General features: G+C 35.7%; 1 protein-coding gene across 1 annotated transcript in view; it reads right to left on the reverse strand.

Moving 5' to 3' along the window:
- The window catches only part of TMPRSS11E (transmembrane serine protease 11E), a 50,279-nt gene that overhangs the window by 16,720 nt on the left and 12,821 nt on the right, over positions 1-20,738 (reverse strand). The window contains exons 2-5 of the mRNA XM_030880702.2: positions 11,791-11,915; positions 7,089-7,207; positions 4,828-4,895; positions 1,189-1,352 (exon numbers count right to left, since the gene is read on the reverse strand). Of these exons, the coding sequence (XP_030736562.1) occupies positions 1,189-1,352; positions 4,828-4,895; positions 7,089-7,207; positions 11,791-11,915 (476 nt within the window). The remainder of the gene's footprint in view (positions 1-1,188; positions 1,353-4,827; positions 4,896-7,088; positions 7,208-11,790; positions 11,916-20,738) is intronic.

Here is a 20,738-nt window from a genome sequence, read left to right on the forward strand (position 1 = left end):
AATACAAATTACATTGTGAATACAATGTAAATTACATTAGCATTTCAACCAGTAGTCAGTTATTGGACTACTTGTTGAAATAGTACTACTTTGGATATATTGGGTTAAATATATAAATTATTTAAATACATTTCACATGTTTACTCTTACTTTTTTTTTTTTTTTTTTTTTGGTATGTGGGCCTCTCACTGTTGTGGCCTCTCCCGTTGCGGAGCACAGGCTCCGGACGCACAGGCTCAGCGGCCATGGCTCACGGGCCCAACCGCTCCACGGCATGTGGGATCCTCCCGGACCGGCGCACAAACCCGCGTCCCCTGCATCGGCAGGCGGACTCTCAACCGCTGCGCCACCAGGGAAGCCCTACTCTTACTTTTTTAATGTGCCTACTAGAAAGTTTAAGATCCTACATGTGGCTGGCACACTATTTCCACAGACTAGCATTGTTCTATAGCACATGACTTAGCTTTAACCAGTCTTTTATTTTCCCTAAGGATCTCCTATTTTTGTACTTTGTAGTAATGAGGACCTATCACTGTCTATCTTGTCCCCCTGCCCTGACAAAAACAAAAACCTCAGATTTTTCAAATTAGTTGTAAAATATACCAAAAATAATTTATACCAGAAACTAAATTATAAACTTTTCATCAGTAAAGGGCCTAAGTAAAAAAGCTAAAACAAAAACCTCAGATTTTTCAAATTAGTTGTAAAATGTACCAAAAATAATTTATACCAGAAACTAAATTATAAACTTTTCATCAGTAAAGGGCCTAAGTAAAGAAGCTAATGACATTTGAAAGCAAATATGTGGATGGCATGAACCTTTCCATCCATCATACTCAGAACATAAAAAGTAAGCAACAAGAAAAAGAAGAGGAATAAACGCACAAAGCCACTTTCTCCATTTATCATTGGATTCTATAGCTAAAGTGTAAGCCCCAACATAGAAAAAGAACACAGGCTCAGGGGTTAATGACAGACTTGCATGGGTGGTGTAAGTTTAAGGTAATATTAAAAAATTTTAAACTTCATTAGAACCAATTTAGTCCGAAAGAAATATTCTGTTGGTGGCAAGATCCCTACAATGAAAGACATCCAAAAACGTTTTAAAAAATCAGTGCCCAAGACCAAACTTAACATGGAGCTATTCTATGTAAGAGAATTGAACTACATAATAGGAAATAAACTTACTTTTAATTTCAACAAGTTCAGGATGGAATTTAGGGTGTCCTACAGCATCTTGCAGCTTTTTATGTAGAACATGTTGAATAATTTTATTTACGGTTTCAGGATCCTCAGAAGAGGGAAATCTAAAAATCAGCAGCATATGAGCCAATACTCCATGTTCCTCTTGACTATGGACCAAAAAGGAAAAAAAAAAAAAAGAGAAAGATGGTTTTTAAAGATAAAGTTCCAAATAAGATTTTATGGTAATATCAAACTCTATTTTTTTCTTTATCATTCATTTGAAGCACAAACACAAACACAAAACAAATCCATAAATGCAATTTTAAAAGTTTTAATTTGTTTTCTTCTGTACTCCTATTGCTTGTCATATATAGAACTCCCATCTCAGCCTCTCTGATAAGCAACTAGTATGCTCATGATCTCCCTTACCACCATAGGATCTAGTTAAATACTTGGGTTATTAATATAAAAAATAATTCTCTTGTCAACAATTCAAAATTATCAAATAAAATGTATGGTAAATATGAAATCAACTCTGGCTTTGGCTTTCAGGCTTAATTTCCAGTGGCTTAAGTAAATCCAGTGATTTCTCCTAAGCAGCCTTCAGGCTATCCTAAACAACTCCCAATCCTAAGGACATTAGAAAGCTTGAGCAAGTTGTTTTGACTTCACGTGATTATATTTCCAAGATAGAGTGTTCACTAGCTTTAGCATTATTTGAATGAATTACTACTTTGGAATCATCCTTTATTTATTTTTTTGGAATCATCCTTGACTACACTTTCATTCTCTGTCAGTTACTCTACCCCTTCTTTTCAAATGCAATCAGTTCCCTTTTAGTCTGGGTGCAATAAGCTGCCTCAGTGCTGGGCCCTGGGATGGGTGAGCCTAAGTGCATGGGCCCTTTAAGAGCCATCTCCCAGATGGCTAGTTTTGTGGTTCTCAGAACTCAAGCACTGTTTATTTTCAAAGTTAGATGTTTTGGAGGCTCATCTCTCAGGTGCACATCCTAAAAGTTGAGGTGCCTGATATGGGGTGCGAACCCTTCAGTCACCAGGGAGAATCTCTGGGTTTTGAGTTTTCTTCTGGTGTGGATTGCTCTGCGGGGGTGGAGTTTATGACAAAATTGTGTCCCATTGTCTCCAGCCTGCTTCAATGTGGTTTTCTTTTCATTTGCCCAATGTGTAGTATTTACTCAGCCAACTTTTTTTTTTTTTAAGGGAAAATTGTTTCTTATGTAGCTGCAGACTCAGTGTGTCCATGGGAGAAGGTGAGTTTAGTTCTTCCTACTTCACCATCTTGAACCAGAACCCCAAACAATTTTACTCCTCACTGTATACTGCATCAACTCCTATGCTCCCAAACTGTAAGTGTGAATATAAATTAGAATCTCATTTTTGGAAGGCAGTTTATCTGTTATAAATTTGACTATCCATCTTCTTTGATGCAGCATTTCTGCTTTTAGAAGTTTAATTTTCAAATACACTCTTTTGTGTGCAAGGAGATACGTACACATATGTTGTCATAACCTTATTTTTAAATCAGAAAAATATGTAACAACCCAAGTGTTCATCAAAAGGGCATTGGCTAAATCAATCTTGACATATACTTGTAGTGAAATACTATACAGCCAGCTAAAGAATGAAATAGATCTATATGCAGTCATTGGGAAAATGTTAAATATAAGTTGTTAACAAAATGTATCATTTCTGGGTGTGAAATTATTGGAGAGGGGGCTTTCGCTTTCTATTTTTTGTAATACTGTGTTATTTGAATTTTATAAAATTTTCTATTGTTTTTGTAATCTGAAAAAAACAAATAGGACTTTAAAGAGATTATTGTTATATATCTTATCCCATTTCACTGCCTCAGCAACCCTATCATCTATTACTTACTCTTTCTTATTTATCTTAAACTATTCCTATACTGGCTGGCTAATAGAGACAAAAACAAACAAAACTCTCCCTCTACCCCAGCTATACAATTTATCTCACACCTTCATATCACAGAAAACCTTCTTAAATGGGTAAATTACATTCTGCCTCATATTTACTTCATTGCAGTCTGCATCCTCCCCTTCTGTTCCACTGAGTTGTTTCTCTGCTTGAACACTAATGACTTCCTCATTGACATTTCCAATGGATTCTTTCTAGTCACATTACTTGGCGTCTCAGGAGTCTTGTTGATGCTGACCACTCACTCCCTGAAACGTTCTGTTGTTAGCTTCAGTGGTGCCTCTCTTGTTTCTTCATTTTTCCTGCTCCTTCCCTATTTCCTAGGTTCCTATTTTTCTTCTATTTCCTTAAATGCTGTCATTCTTCAAGCTTTCTTCATCATCCTTTTTTTTCTTGCATTACTCCTTTTCTGAGAAATTCTGTTGACACCCACACTTTCTAATACTTTGAGTTGATGTTGAGCAAATTTATGTCTTCAGCTCAGTTTCCATTTCCTCCCTTATGTCAGACGCATATTTCAGGCTCGTAAGTTCCCTTAGTACCTCAAATCAACATCTCTAAGACTGACTTTATCTTTCCAACAAATTACACTTCTTCATATTGTAGTAACAGAAGAAAGAATGAGTAGCAAGATTTCTGGGATGAAGGCGTAAACAAAATAGAAAGTTATTTGGAAGACAGAATTGGTAGTTATTCATAAAGTGCAAGGGGCCCAGGAAAGGGAGGAGTGTGGGATGACTTCCAGTTTTCTCATTAGTGTGATTGGGTTTTTCTTGAGTTTAAGAATTTTCTGTGAAACCTCCATGTGGAGGTGTGCGTGGGCAGGCATATAGTTCTAAAAATCAGGACAACAGTTTAGACTGGAAATAGAAACTTGGGTTTCAATAGCACATGAAACCATGTTGTGGGTGGATGAAGTCCCCTTGAGAGAGTGAAAATTTAAGAACTGGAGAAGCAGATCTAAGAAAAAGTAAAAATTCAAACACCAAACAGTATGGAATTTTCAGGAGTGAGCAAACTAACACCTCAGAGATGTCAACTAAGTAATAGACTGAGAAGTAACTTGGAGTTTTTGTCATTGAAATAATGTTGGAAATAGCTCTTGTTTTATTTTGAAAATAAAAATAATTTGTATTAAGATGATACATTACTTAAGATCCTCATATAGTATTTTGCTTAAAATGTTATGTTCTGGATTCTATTTATTGATGGTTGATGATCAGATCTGAGATCTTAAGTATTTGTAGAAAAAATGAGTGGAATGAAAGAAAGGAAAGAAAATTGGTAGGAAGGAGAACCAAGAGGAGAAGAAAAATCTCATCTACTACACTATTTTACATAGGACACTTATTTGCTATTAAACCGAGGGATGTGGCTTAGGTCCCTATTTGTGCTAATTAGGCATTCCAAAAAAACACACAAACAAACAAACAAAAAACAGTTCTATAACATAGCCACCAATAACACTTCTGTCCCTCAAAATCATCTTGCAAATGCCTTGTTTTGAATTTAAAGACTGAGTAAAGCACATTGTAACCCATGACTTATACAGAGCAGGTACCAAATTAACGTCTGTTGAATTGAATTATATCATATTATTAACACTTCAGACAGTATTTATTACTGACCAGGTTAACAGCTTTAGCTTTAAATTATATTCAGAAGTCAGCATTTTAGATCTACATACCTGAACTTGATAATGTGAGACTTGACAAATGCTTGCCTCAATGAAGATTTATGAAATGCATTATTCACCTGTTCCAAAAATATTCAAAATACGTCAGCAAGGATAATTTTCTGAAATTCTGCAAATTGATTCAAAGCTTAAAAACATTTTTAAAAAACTTAAAAACAAAACACATTGACTGACATTTCACAATGTGCTAAACTTGAGGAATCTCTTTTTGTATTCTACTCAGTGATTTCAACTGAACTCTGCCTTAGGAATTATAGGAACTGGGGAACCATAGTAGGGGGGCCAGGAGTGACATCTTCTATGTTACACTCAGAAAGAGACAAAAGAGAATAAACAGATTGGGTTTTGAAAAGTAAGAGTAAGCATCCACACCGTGAGATACAGATTTTTACAGTAGATAAACAAAGGAAGTGAAAAAGCTCTGTCAAGTGGTAGATTATAAAAATAAGGACAATCTATGGCCACACCATCCTGAACATGCTGGATCTCATCTAATCTCAGAAGCTAAGCAGGGTCGGGCTTGATTAGTACTTGGAAGAGGGAAATGAACGCATAATGGTGTCACATGGTTCTCAAACCTGGTGAAAAAGTTACCAAATATCCTGTCTTAATCTGCACTCAATTCAGCACTCAAGATGCTCTTAGGAAGGCCCAGGTGAACTGGGATACATAGCCTAATACCTCCTATAAGGTTTATTCTAATAGGGTGGAAGAATGTATTTTGTGGAGGTATTTCTTACTACTACAAATAAGAATTCTAGCCAACTTAAATTTTTAAATTAAAAGTCAAGATAAACACAGCAAGTGTTTCTTCTTTTCACTGTATGTATATTTACCAAATACAGATACTACAAGCTGGTAATTGACTGACAGAAACAATGAGCCTTTTTATTCTTTCTTACATTTTGTTTGACTTCTGAGTCTTTGTGCCCAAGGAAAGTTACTTCAATTATGAGACAAATCAGCACAATTCAAATGAGTTATCTAATGACAGCATTCACTTGGAAATATTTATTTAAAGGTTTATTTTTCATCAAACAATTTCAAAATTATTAATTTTTAAGAGTGTTAGAGTCTTATTTATATTCCTATATATTTAAGTCAGTCTGGATCTTATAAAAATTTTAGTGAATGGCACAAAAAACAAGGAAAATAGTTGCATCTTTACTTGATCTCTTTAGTTCTATTTCCTTTCCTTTAATATATGTTATATTTTAAGCAGATATATATATATATATATATATATATATATATATATATATCTCCTAAAATATAGCTCCTTAAAAAGAGCTTATTTGATATTTCCCTGGTTTGGTGTTTACAAGTACAAATACAACCAGGATTTGACCCTCTCCTCAGCAAAGTATCCAAATCCTCAGGCTCCTAGTCTACCAGGCAGTTTCTAGGTGGGCCACTGCCATTCTGTTCTCACTCAGGATATTGGAACTGGAAGACAATTTGGAAATTTTCTAGTCTAGTGCCTTAATTTTCACATAAGAGAATTTTTCCAGAATGATAAAGAGATATGTCAATGATACATCACTGGCTAGTAAATGGTACTAGAACTAGGTGTCCCAACTCCTAGTTTAGGGTGCTTTCCATCACATCATTTCACTAATTACTTCACAGACTACCAGGAAAAGTCTAAATTATTCTCTAAGTAGTCTGACAATGAAGAGAAGTCATCACCCAGGCTCTTGCTCTTTTGGCCTATACTGCTAAATTTTCCACTATTTAAAATATTCAGTTCATTCCTCAGGATGAATGTTGATGCCCTAAGGATAAAGATGAATATCCAAGGATTTCCTATAGACTTATGTACCAAAAACTTGTCCAAGGTTGGATATTTTAAAATACTAAGATACTTCTCAAGTATGGGTCTGAATAGTTTCAATCTTGTGTCCTTTTGCTAAAGGTCTCTTTAGGAAATCAATGATACAACAACTGTATCTTGGGTCACCCTAACATTCTCAGAATTTCTAGACTCTGCTGATCAATACTGTAGCACTAGCTAAGGAAGGGTGAGTAGGAGGTACAAAAAGAAATGGCTAAAAGTCACTAGGTTTAGCCCTGTAAGGCATATTCCTCCAATTCATGTATTGTTAGTTTTGTCATATATCTCTCAGGTAGGGCCTCTTCCCATTTTGCAAGATATACAAGATCAGTTGAATGGATGTTTGAGAAGCTAGGATACTAAAAATTATGGTAAAAAGTGATAGCAAATACCCTAGAAGTGGGAATAAAATGCTTACCATTGATTCAATTTTCTGGCTCATTTCTGTGAAATTTTTAGAAGCCTCTTTTCCAAACTCATATAGTTTGTCACTTGTAAATGACAATGTGCTATAGTAATTGTAGGTTGTCTTTTTATCTGCAAGGATAGAGGAAAAAACTCATCATACTTTTTATCAGATGTGTGTAAAGCATCACCATTTCCCCATTTGGTAGTTGCTAGACAGACTGAGACAGGAAACAGTGTAAAGCATCATCATTTCCCCATTTGGTAGTTGCTAGACAGACTGAGACAGGAAACAATGCTACCCTGGTCAACATCTCCATCATCCTGTTCTGACCTTCATGGTTATCTCAAGATAAAAGACAACAACGTTCATCATCATAAGATTTAGAGTATAAAAGCCATATGAAATGCTTGGTGTTCCTGTAGGCTAATTAGTCATGTGTTATCCATTCCTGAATAAGCCACAAGAAGCAGTAAGTCACACCATCTGAGCATATCAACAGGAATAGATTCGGAAGCTTCCCAAGAGTAAATGCATTTTTATATTTTAAAAGTAGATTTCTTCCAATTCCATAAACTACACATCAATTCTTGCCATAGGGACTCTAGTGTAAGAATATTTATTTTGGATAAGGAGATGAGGGTAGGGATTAAAATGCTAGGAGCTCAGTATATAGAAATTTAAGGAGGTAGAGTTGCCACTGGACATAACCCTCCAGAGACACTACTTAGTTTCACCTGGTTCCCTTGTCACTCTATTTATTTTCTCCCACCAGCCATAGGAATTGGTTTGTCTGTTTCTTTAGCCATTGTCTCCACTTTCTGCATCCAGTTCAAGCAGCCCATGTTTTTGGTCTGCTGAAGAATTAGTGCAACAATTCAAGCTTTTCCTCTACCCTCCTGTACATGAAGCAAGCACAGAGCTCAGAAGATTCATTCCATGAATATTCAGCTGACTATCTTTTCTGTGAGAGACTCTGTGCCAAGCATCTGGAACATGATGGTTGCGTATGGTTATGATAGAAAAATGGAGTGTGCCTCATCAATCTCAGGTGCTCTCTTGCTTCTCATCCTTTCCCTCACTTAAACCCCAGAGGGAAAGGAAACTAACATTAGACACCTGTGTCCCAAGCATATTTGCATATCTCATTCAATTTAAAATAACTCCCATAAGAAAGTAGTATTATCCACATTTAACAGATAAGGTCTACCGTCTCAGAAGTGTAAATAAATTGCCCAACCTTAACATGACTTGGCCGGAAAAGACTGAACTGGGTTTCAAGCTAAGGTCTAATTCCCAAAGCACAAATTTTCATTATATATTGCTCCTTGGAGTGGAAAAAACCAAATACACTCACTGAGGCTATAGGAGAAATCTCTAGTTTTACATGAGAGTTATATAAGAAAAAAAAAAAAAAAAACTACCAGTACATTCCAAAAGAATATTCTAGCCATCCAGAGGATTTGTTGGGACAGAAAGGGAAACCTCTGGTCAGACTCAGACAAGGCCTGGGGAGGGGTTGGTTATGCATAAAGGAGATGGATGACACTGAAAGGTCAGGGTCTCCTGAGCATTAGCCACTTAAGTGAGGGTCTAGGGAGGATTTGCCTTTCTCCCTCTCTTTCACTGAATGACCTTGCCCTTGCCCTGAGGACTGTTTGACCTGAAATGCAAGCAGATCACAATATACACAATTTCAAGTAACATTTTAAATTTATCTAAATATTGACCGATAGTTTACTTTAGGTCTAAAGTTGGGCCCAACATGTATCCGGAGAAAACCATAATTCAAAAAGATACACATACCCCAATGTTCATTGCAGTACTATTTGCAATAGCAATTGTGTTGTATTGTAAATTGTATTGTATTGTAAATTTACTGTTACAATACATGGAAGCAACCTAAATGTCCATTGACAGAGGAATGGATAAAGAAGAGGTGGTACATATACATAGTGGAATAAGAAAGCCATAAAAAAGAATGAAATAATGCCATTGGCAGTGACATGGATGGACCTAGAAATTGTCATACTGAGTGAAGTCAGACAAAGACAAATATCATATGATATTGCTTATATGTGGAATTTTAAATAATGGTACAAGTGAACCTATTTACAAAACAGAAATAGAGTCACAGATGTAGAAAACAAATTTATGGTTACCAAGGGGGAAATGGGGGGAGGGATAAATTGGGAGATTGGGATTGACATATACTCACTACTAGATATAAAATAGATAACTAATAAGAACCTACTGTATAGCACAGGGAACTCTATTCAATACTCTGTAATGACCTGTATGAGAATAGAATTTTAAAAAGTGGATATATGAATATGTATAACTGATTCACTTTGCTGTACGGCAGAAACTACACAACACTGTAAATCAACTATACTCCAATAAAAATTAATTAAAGAAATAAAGTTGGGCCCAAGATTCTGCATTTCTAACAAGCTCCTAGATGAGGCGGATGTTGCTGGTACCTAACCACATGTTGAATAGTAAGGTTCTAAAGAGGAGGAAAACATACTCTTCTACATCCTTAGACCTGTTTCTTTTCAGTTATTAGATTGAATTATTTGAAACTGCCATTTATATAGGTTAAAAATGGTCAAATATCAGCAATTTTATATGCTTCAACCAAATGAACAACTTATCTATAGTCAATATTTTAATTTGCCTGATAGACTCAAATAGGTTGCTAGGTGTCAAAACATATTTCCAGTTACCAGAATTATATGGCATGTGCAGTTGTTGAAAAATATTATTGAGAATATTAACAGAGAAGAAAAATAAGGATGAACATGAGTTTGCTGATAATTTTCTAACAGCTTTGTGATTCTATAACCTACAATGATGTTCATAATAGATTCACCTGCTGTCAGTCAAATCACAAAAGGGACAGAAAAGCAGTCCCAAAGGCCACTGGATAAAAACTGAACACACAGTTCTATGCTGTCCTGGGTTTTATGCCAAAATGATGCAGTCTGATCACCTCCATCTTTATCTGCCTGTTTCTACAATAGATTTGTTTGGCTCAGTTTGGTTATCTAGGCATGCCAGCACCTAAATTCTCATGTGTTATATCTACTCTGTTCTTAGGTTATATCTCTAAACAAAAGACAGATCACAAATATGACAGTAACACATATCATAACAATTGCTGTTTATTCAGGTGTGGTGTGTGGGCAGTGAACGTTGTGTGTTCCATATTACTCAGCTTATCATCCCAACAATAGGGTACACAGGAACAGGTTACTGAAATCTTACCAGGTTTTTATTGTATGCATATGAGTAAGATTTGTAAGCCTTATAATACTTGGCTTGGGAAGAGGCAAAGGAGAAGTAGTAAGAACATTTTCTCTCACTGAATTAATAAGATCCTTAACATGACTAGGAATTCCTTGTTAAGTCAGACAAACCAAAATATGCCCCAAGAAAATATCGTAGGTATAATTCATTTATTTTTATCATTCAGTATTCAGTAAACATTAATTATCTGATATGCGCCTAATAAGTTCTTTAATAAGTTTTAGAAATATAAAAATGAGTAAAACATAGGTGTCCATGGAGAGGAATAATGATGCTTACAACATAATGGGACTTAATATATTCAGAATAGAACTGTAGAATTATAAAGTTATTTTAGCTATTCTTTTTATACTAAAAAAACATGCTCCAGAGAAATTATCAAAATGCAGATAGTCCAAATTCAAAGAACTGCATGTGGGCAAATTCTACCCCCCCCCCAAAAAAAAATCTTTGAATACTTTTTCTTTCAGGAATAATCCACCTTGTTTAGGAAATTGAGATTGGATTTGTGTCTGCTAGTAGAAGATAACCAGTTTACAGATCACCATCTCTCTTTACAAAAAAGCAACTGCTACAAATTCCCAATTCAATTAGAATCCAGTGATTAGCTTCTTTGGTTACAGGGTCTTGAACATCAAAGCATTATCTAGTCACTAAGGGAGATATTAAACAAATAGGTCAAAGTGGAGTCAACTAATTAAAACCTGAGACAGAGTAAGAAGGAAACTTCAGAAGGGTTGTTATGCTCTAGAAGAATAGTTCTGAAGTACCCTGGGGACCTTTCTAATAACATAGCAGTGTTCAGGGTTCATCTAGCAGGGAGGTACCTGATTACCACAGAGTGAACCTCTTTGTAATTAATATTCTCAGCATATCCTATCTCCTTTAATCACTTGCAATATATACCAAGATGATTTTAAAATAACGAATAGGCATTTATTCAACAATATATTACTATAAGCATTTTCCCGACTTACTAGTACAAAATAGAGCCTACTTCCCTATGATCCCTGATTGTACAATTTATTGAGCTGTCGGGATTTCAATGAGTTGGAGTTATTTTAAATCAAGATGATTGTCTTATGACCTCAAACAACCCCAAACATTGGACTGTAGCTTTCCTATGGTTTTCCCTTAATTAAGACTTGATTATTGCTGTTAATGAATATGAAAACTAGCATGCTATTCCCAGCAGGAAGCATTGCTACATCAAAGACAGAAGAAAGAATCCTCCTTGGCTTGTGAGGATTAAATGAGTAACAAGGCTGGTGAAGAGTTCTTTGTACCAGCTATGCAAACAAATTATAGAAATGAATGAATAAGCTTGAGACAAATCAAAACAGGTATATAATCAGGAAATATTTGAGGTAAATCACTTGATGCCAGGGCAACCCATACTTACTGTATCTCACATAATGAACGATGAGTCCGATGCACACTGCCAGGACAATCAGGGATATAAAGGTGATGAGGCCAATAACCCAGGGCTCCAAACAAGCTCTCCTCCTGGCCCTCACCACAGCTGGCCTGAGAAAGAAAGCAAACGATGGATTATATTACAGTGCACACCCATACCCACTCCTTAGGTGAAGTAGATATTCCTGGGGAACTAATTCAGGACACTCAGTTAGAAGGAAGAGTACTGTTTTGTTTTAGAACACACCCTAATCCCTGGCTGCTGAAACCATTCCTGGCTCTGGTTGCTTGACCTTAGGCAGGTAATTTGACTTCTCTGTATCTCAGTTTCCTCATTCAAAAAATGAAGATGATAATGATAGTACCAATCTTATAGGATTATTGTAAGAATTAAATGAATTACTGTATGTAAAGTGCCTACAACAGTGCCTCGCATGTAGAAAGTTTGCTGAGCCAGCTATGTGCAAGATACCAAGTCGGGCACTTCCACTGTAGAATCTTAAATGGCCTATTATATATGTTACAGTTTGAACCATATTAGGTTGAGGGCAGAGTTTCTAATTCTATTCTCTTACTATTTTCTGAAACAAACTTAGAAGATACACATAAGAGATAACCAGAGGTCTCTTCTAAAGAACCTGAGTGTTTGAGCTAATATTTACCTCTAAACTTCAGCAATGCTGCAGGAAATCCCTTCTGCATGAAACTTCCTCAACCTCTCCCATTTGTTCTGCCTTCAAAAATACATGTTACTGAAAAATGTTGATCAACCTGATTTTTGTTTGATTAGTAAAGTTGCCATTCCCTTGTGTTAAAATAGCTGCTAAACAAACTCAAAAGTTAGGGAAAATGAAATAAGTCAGAGTTGGCCAAGTTGTTTAAATACGATGCTGTTATTTTAAATTTCTTGAGGTATTTAGCACGTTGGTAGAATCAAGGCATGTGTTCTTATCTCCAGAGCAGTCTGGTACAAGAACTGAGGGAAAGGGAAGTGTTATCCTGAAGGAGCACCTGGGGTTGCTTCAGAATAAAGAGAAGTCCAAGTCCAGCCCTTTCCTTACCAGCTTGGACAAGTTATTTAGACTCTGAACTAAGTTTGTCCATCTGTCAATAAGAGACAGCCTACCCATTCTGTTTAAAGCACATGGTTGACTGTGGGACCCAGAATGAGATCATGAATGTGAAAACTTCTTGGAAACTGTGAAGCATTTCACAGTAAATAATCGTTGCTTACAGAAATCAAGAGAACTCTGTTTCCTGATAATACAAGACCAGGAAGTGACATAATCATTCTGGTCCCTGGCATACCATCATCCCATCTTGGCTCTGTCTCAATGTCCTGTTTGGTGGGAACACTGTTGCAGAAGTCAACAGTTTCATCACTACATGACTCTGCCCTGCTGAAGTCACTGGAATGTAGTGGAAGGCTCCAGGGACTCTACTTGGTCTCCTCCCTTATTTCTGTGATATCCCCATGGGGCTGTAGCTGAGGAAACTATCTTTCTCTCCCTAATCTCTTCCATCTCCAGTTCTCCCTTGAGTGGGATTCCAAGCACCTGTTCCTACAATGACAATTACTGTAATATAAAAAGACTTCTCCACTTCTCTTCTGCACACTTCTTACGTGAAAACATGCGTAAGAAACTTATAAATTGACTCCTGTTCCTTCATCCCTGAATGCTTGCTATTCATTTCTTGCAGAAGAAAGGAGATGCATATAGCAGACATAAGCAAAAGTTTGGAGGGAATATGGGGAGGGAAGGGCTTCTCAACTAGTTTCAATACATGTCAGATGAAGAATATGAATTTGTAAATGTAGGAAACAATTGATATTGATATAATCATCAAAAGAATATGTAGAACTGTGAAATATAAGACGGAAGCTCTATTTATTCTACAATAACTCTTAATCAAGACAGAAAATTAAAACAATGCAGCCATTAAATTGATGAGGTAGAGCTACCCGTATTAACATGCAAAACGTCAATGATATATTTTAATGAAAAAATATTGCAGAATAATATGCATGCTATGTTCCAGTTTTTGTACATGATAAAGCTATATGTGTAGGTGCATAGTGAAGTATATAGAAAGACACACAAAATTTTTAACAGTAAGAAGTGGAATAACAGAAGTAAGAGAGCAACTTTAATTTTAATTTAGGTACTTTTTATGTTATGATGGATTTTAAAAAAAATCATGGCTTTCGAATTAAATGAGAGAGAGAGAAAAAGAGAGAGAGAAAGTAACGAGGACGGTTATACATGTCTCTTCATGGAGTTCCTATCACTATCTTGTTTGAGGTACTGCTGTGTCTTCTTTTCCTGTCTCCCACCTTTCAAAACTATTTTAGGGATGCTCTGTCTTTGGTGGCTTTGAGGGAAATAATAGGGATAGTATGGGATAAAGAAAAAAGAGAATCCATCAAAAACACTTTGAATAAACAGTTAAGAGAGTATGTTTCTGATTCTGACCACCAACCTACTGTATAGTGTGGTACCAGCAGATTCACTTCTCTCCCTTATTTTCTCCATATGAAAAACAAGGATAAGAATTCCAGACCCTTCCTAACTTGATGAGCTCTTAGAGATAAAAATGATGAAGTATTTCATTACTTTGAGCTGCCCAGTAGAAAATCATTGTACAAATAGTAAGGACTATTATTATTATCATCATTATTTTAATTATTAATAATAATGGTAATGACCACATTACTGAGATTTTTTCATTTGAAACATTATCTCTTCCTTTCCCAGTCTGTATGAGATTGCTTTTCAAACTGATTCACCCTGTTTCTTAATTACTTTTTTTGTTTGTTCTCTCAGCAAGTGATTCCATACTGAATTGCTCCAAATTAGATGTAGTAGAAGTGTGCTAAAAAAAATTAGTAAAATGGAGGAATAAATCTATTTTACATATCAACAGACACTTGTGTAGCTAACCTCTTCCTGCACATAAACACTTGTCCAATCATTACTGGGGCCTGTTGAAACTTACATGAACCTGCTCTTATAAAACCACCTTCAGACAGACTGGATAAATTCTAATAGCTTCAGTGGTATCAGATTTCTTTCTATGATTTTTCTTTTCAATTGAGGATGTGTAATTAGACGGTGAATGTAGCAGGTGAATATAGCAGTTAAAATATGGTTATATTTTTATAATCTCCAAATTACCAGAAGACAAGTCCAGAGGTGCATTATCATTATCACTTCTTAATGTGTCTTTTTCTAGAATAGTATAAGAAAGAAAAGCAGCAGAAACAACAACAAAAAGAGGAGAGGAAAAAGCATACTACCACAAATAAACCACATGGCAAGCACTGGAGAACCATAAGTCAAGGCTCACAGTGCTTCAGAGGAAAGTTTACCAGAACAAACGCTTTCCTAACACCACCACCATGGACCGATTAATAGTAGATGTCCAACTCATTGCCCATTCTCTGTAATGATAAGCAGTGCTGATATTCTTAGTTGGAATGTTTCATCAGCTCAGTCCAGCTGAGCTGTTTTGAATGAACACGTGCACAATATCTATAGCTGGTGATGCTAATTCATCATTAACTACTTAAGCCAGAGGTCAGCAAAGTTTTCTGTGAAGGTCCAGATAGTAACTATTTTAGATATTCTGGACCACACACTCCCTATTGCAACTAGTCAGCTCTGCCATTGTACTGCAAAAGCAGCTACAGACAATACATATACAAATGAACATGGCTGTGTTCCAATAAAACTTTATTTCTGTACACTGAAATTTGACTTTTGTATAATTTTCACTTGTCATGAAATATTTTTTTAATTTTGATTTGTTTCAACCATTTAGAAAGTATAAAAATCACTCTTAACTCAAGCTCAAAACAGGTCGTGGGCTGGATTTCACCCTTGGGCCATAGTTTACTGATGGCTGACATAAGCAATAGCCTACAAGTCAATGATAATTGTGTTGGAAAGTTAAAATAGTCTTTTCATTTTTTAGTCTCAACTGCATGGCAAATCTAATTTAGTGTGTCTCCAATCCCATTACCGCTAACTTTGTTCTGATAATTGTCACTAAAACTCATCGTCCAGCTCGATGACAGGTTTCTCATCTGCCTCCCCAATCTCTGAATCATTATCCATTACAGTAAGTGCTCTTTCTGGAAGTGATAGAGCCAATGGCTAGGATCACTTGAAACCCAAGTTGGCCTCAGTTAGCCTGGCATTCCCCCTCTTCCCCACGAGCTTTCTAGCTCTTTGCCTTTGTTCCTGCTGCCTCCTATATGGAGTAACTCAGAGTCTGTAATTTGCTTGCATCATAAAAGCCTTTGTGCATTTAAGAGCCAGTTCAGAAAAGTCCCCTTTATTTCAGTAAACTATATTCACCCCTAAGTATCACATCATAATATACATCTTGAACCCCTTGGGGATAATGTCTGTGCCTTACTTATCTCTTTATTCTCTGACCACTCTGATGCTCAATATATATTCACAGAGGGGATTGAACTGAAGTTGATTAAGCCAAATTGAACTGACCATTTGTCAGTACCACAACATGGGTTTCAACCTCTCTCAAAGCACTTCTGTTCTGCCTTAGTCTTAGAAAAGAACTTGGAATATTACAAAAAGAAAAGAAAGGTCAGACGTTGTGAAGAATAATTACTATTTAAGTAAAACCTGATTTCCATAAAACACTTTATATAATAATCAAGCTTTGTGGTTGATATGTCTATTTCACCTGTTTAAAATATATAATTTTCCAACTATGATTTTATCTATCTACTGTGAAGTATTATCATAGTTCAGAAAGTGATAAATGAAAATAAGGAGACATTAATTTCAGGAGACACTTCTTATTTGTGGTCATTGAATGTCTGTATATAATTACAATATCCAAACAAAAGCATAAGGAAAGATACCACAATGAAGTAACAGCATAATACCTCATGACATTACTAATTCCCTAAATCAGTGCTTAAGTTTTAAAATATTAGTTAATAAATATTTATTCAGTTTTTGTTGAGTATTTGGCACTAGCTCATTTCTTTACCTTATAGATTGTGCCTGCTTGTCTTGTTCACACAAACACTTCAGATGCTTTGTGCTTTGTGGAAGAATCATATCAGCTGGCATTGGTGAGATCTTCAATCTTATTAGATTCTTATTTTAGTCTTGAACAAGACTATTAAAATATCCAGGGCAGAACTAAAATATTGAATACATGCTCATGGATCATATGTTTTCATTGCTATGTTTTTAAAAGAAATACAAATAAATTACTACTTATAAAATTACAAATAATACAGAGGGAAGACAGAAGAAGCAAGAAGAACTACAATTCTGCAGCCTGTGGAACAAAAACCACATTCACAGAAAGATAGACAAGATGAAAAGGCAGAGGGCCTTTTGTACCAGATGAAGATGTACCAGATGAAGGAACAAGATAAAACCCCAGAAAAACAACTAAATGAACTGGAGATAGGAAACCTTCCAGAAAAAGAATTCAGAATAATGATAATGAAGATGAGCCAGGACCTCGGAAAAAAAATGGAGGCAAAGATCGAGAAGATGCAAGAAATGTTTAACAAAGACCTAGAACAAACAAACAGAGATGAACAAAACAATAACTGAAATGAAAACTACACTAGAAGGAATCAATAGCAGAATAACTAAAGCAGAAGAACAGATAACTGACCTGGAAAACAAAATGGTGGAATTCACTGCTGTGGAACAGAATAAAGAAGAAAGAATGAAAAGACATGAAGACAGCCTAAGAGACCTCTGGGACAACATTAAACACAACAACATTCGCATTATAGGGGTCCCAGAAGGAGAAGAGAGAGAAAAGGACCAGAAAAAATATTTGAAGAGATTATAGTCGAAAACTTCCCTAACATGGGAAAGGAAATAGCCACCAAAGTCCAGGAAGGACAGAGAGTCCCATACAGGATAAACCCAAGGAGAAAAACACTGACACACATAGTAATCAAATTGGCAAAAATTAAAGAAAAAGAAAAATTATTGAAAGCAGCAAGGGAAAAATGACAAATAACATACAAGGGAATCCCCATAAGGTTAACAGCTGATTTCTCAGCAGAAACTCTACAGGCCAGAAGGGAGTGGCATGATATACTTAAAGTGATGAAAGGGAAGAACCTACAACCAAGATTACTCTACCCGGCAAGGATCTAATTCAGATTCGATGGAGAAATCAAAAGCTTTACAGACAAGCAAAAGCTAAGAGAATTCAGCACCACCAAACCAGCTCTACAACAATTGCTAAAGGAACTTCTCTAAGTGGGAAACACAAGAGAAGAAAATGACCTACAAAAACAAACCCAAAACAATTAAGAAAATGGTCATAGGAACATACATATCAATAATTACCGTAAACGGGAATACATTAAATGCTCCAACCAAAAGACACAGGCTTGCTGAATGGATACAAAAGCAAGACCCATATCTATGCTGTCTACAAGAGACCCACTTCAAACCTAGGGACACACACTGAAAGTGAGGGGATGGAAAAAGATATTCCATGCAAATGGAAATCTAAAGAAAGCTGAAGTAGCAATACTCATATCAGATAAAATAGACTTTAAAATAAAGAATGTTACAAGAGACAAGGAAGGACACTACATAATGATCAAGGGATCAATCCAAGAAGAAGATATAACAAATATTATAAATATATATGCACCCAACATAGGAACACATCAATACATAAGGCAAATGCTAACAGCTATAAAACAGGAAATCAACAGTAACACAGTAATAGTGGGGGACTTTAACACCTCACTTATACCAATGGACAGATCATCCAGACAGAAAATTAATAAGGAAACAGAAGTTTTAAATGACACATTAAACAAGATGGACTTAATTGATATTTATAGGACATTCTATCCAAAAACAGCAGATTACACTTTCTTCTCAAGTGCACATGGAACATTCTCCAGGATAGATCACATCTTGGGTCACAAATCAAGCCTCAGTAAATTTAACAAAATTGAAATCATATCAAGCATCTTTTCTGACCACAAGGCTATGAGATTAGAAATGAATTACAGGGGAAAAAACGTAAAAAACACAAACACATGGAGGCTAAACAATACGTTACTAAACAACCAAGAGATCACTGAAGAAATCAAAGAGGAAATCAAAAAATACCTAGAGACAAATGACAATGAAAACACGACGATCCAAAACCTATGGGATGCAGCAAAAGCAGTTCTAAGAGGGAAGTTTATAGCTATAAAAGCCTACCTCAAGAAACAAGAAAAATCTCAAATAAACAATCTAACCTTACACCTAAAGGAACTAGAGAAAGAAGAACAAACAAAACCCAAAGTTAGCAGAAGGAAAGAAATCATAAAGATCAGAGCAACAATAAATGAAATAGAAACAAAGAAAACAATTGCAAAGATCAATAAAACTAACAGCTGGTTCTTTGAGAAGATAACCAAAATTGATAAACCACTAGCCAGACTCATCAAGAAAAAGAGGGAGAGGACCCAAATAAATAAAATTAGAAATGAAAATGGAACAGTTACAACAGTCACTGCAGAAATACAAAGCATCCTAAGAGACTACTACAAGCAACTCTATGCCAATAAAATGGACAACTTGGAAGAAATGGACAAATTCTTAGAAAGGTATAATCTTCCAATTGTGAATAGACCAATCACAAGTAATGAAATTGAAACTGAGATTAAAAATCTTCCAACAAACAAAAGTCCAGGACCAGACAGCTTCACAGGTGAATTCAATCAAACATTTAGAGAAGAGCTAACACCATTCTTCTCAAACTCTTCCAAAAAATTGCAGAGGAAGGAACACTCCCAAACTCATTCTATGAGACCACCATCACCGTGTTACCAAAACAAGACAAAGATACTACAAAAAAAGAAAACTACAGACCAATATCACTCATGAATATCGATGCAAAAATCCTCAACAAAATACTAGCAAACAGAATCCAACAACACGTTAAAAGGATCATACACCATGATCAAGTGTGATTTATCCCAGAGATGCAAGGATTCTTCAATATATGTAAATCAATCAATGTGATACACCATATTAACAAATTGAATAAAAAAGATATGATCATCTCAATAAATGCAGAAAAAGCTTTTGACAAAATTCAACACCCATTTATGATAAAAACTCTCCAGAGAGTGGGCATAGAGGGAAACTACCTCAATATAATAAAGGCCATATATGACAAACCCACAGCATACATCAGTCTCAATGGTGAAAAACTGAAAGCATTTCCTCTAAGATCAGGAACAAGACAAGGATGTCCACTCTCACCACTATTATTCAACAGAGTTTTGGAAGTGCTAGCCATGGCAATCAGAGAAGAAAAAGAAATAAAAGGAATCCAAACTGGAAAAGAAGAAGTAAAACTGTCACTGTTTGTAGATGACATGATACTATGCATAGAGAATCCTAAAGATGCCACCAAAAAACTACTAGAGCTAATCAATGAATTTGGTAAAGTTGCAGGATACAAAATTAATGCACAGAAATCTCTTGCATTCCTATACACTAATGATGAAAAATCTGAAAGAGAAATTAAGGAAACACTCTCATTTACCATTGCAACAAAAAGAATAAAATACCTAGGAATAAACCTACCTAGGGAGACAAAAGACCTGTATGCAGAAAACTATAAGACACTGATTAAAGAAATTAAATATAATACCAACAGATGGAGAGATATACCGTGTTCTTGGATTGGAAGGATCAATATTGTGTAAATGACTATACTACCCAAAGCAATCTACAGATTCAGTGCAATCCCTATCAAATTACCAATGGCACTTTTTACAGAACCAGAGCAAATAACCAAAGCAGTCTTGAGGGAAAAAAATGGAGATGGAGGAATCAGACTCCCTGACTGCAGACTACACTATAAAGCTACAGTAATCAAGAGAATATGGTACTGGCACAA

Source organism: Globicephala melas, chromosome 5 (assembly GCF_963455315.2).
Source record: "Globicephala melas chromosome 5, mGloMel1.2, whole genome shotgun sequence".
Classification (NCBI taxonomy): domain Eukaryota; kingdom Metazoa; phylum Chordata; class Mammalia; order Artiodactyla; family Delphinidae; genus Globicephala; species Globicephala melas.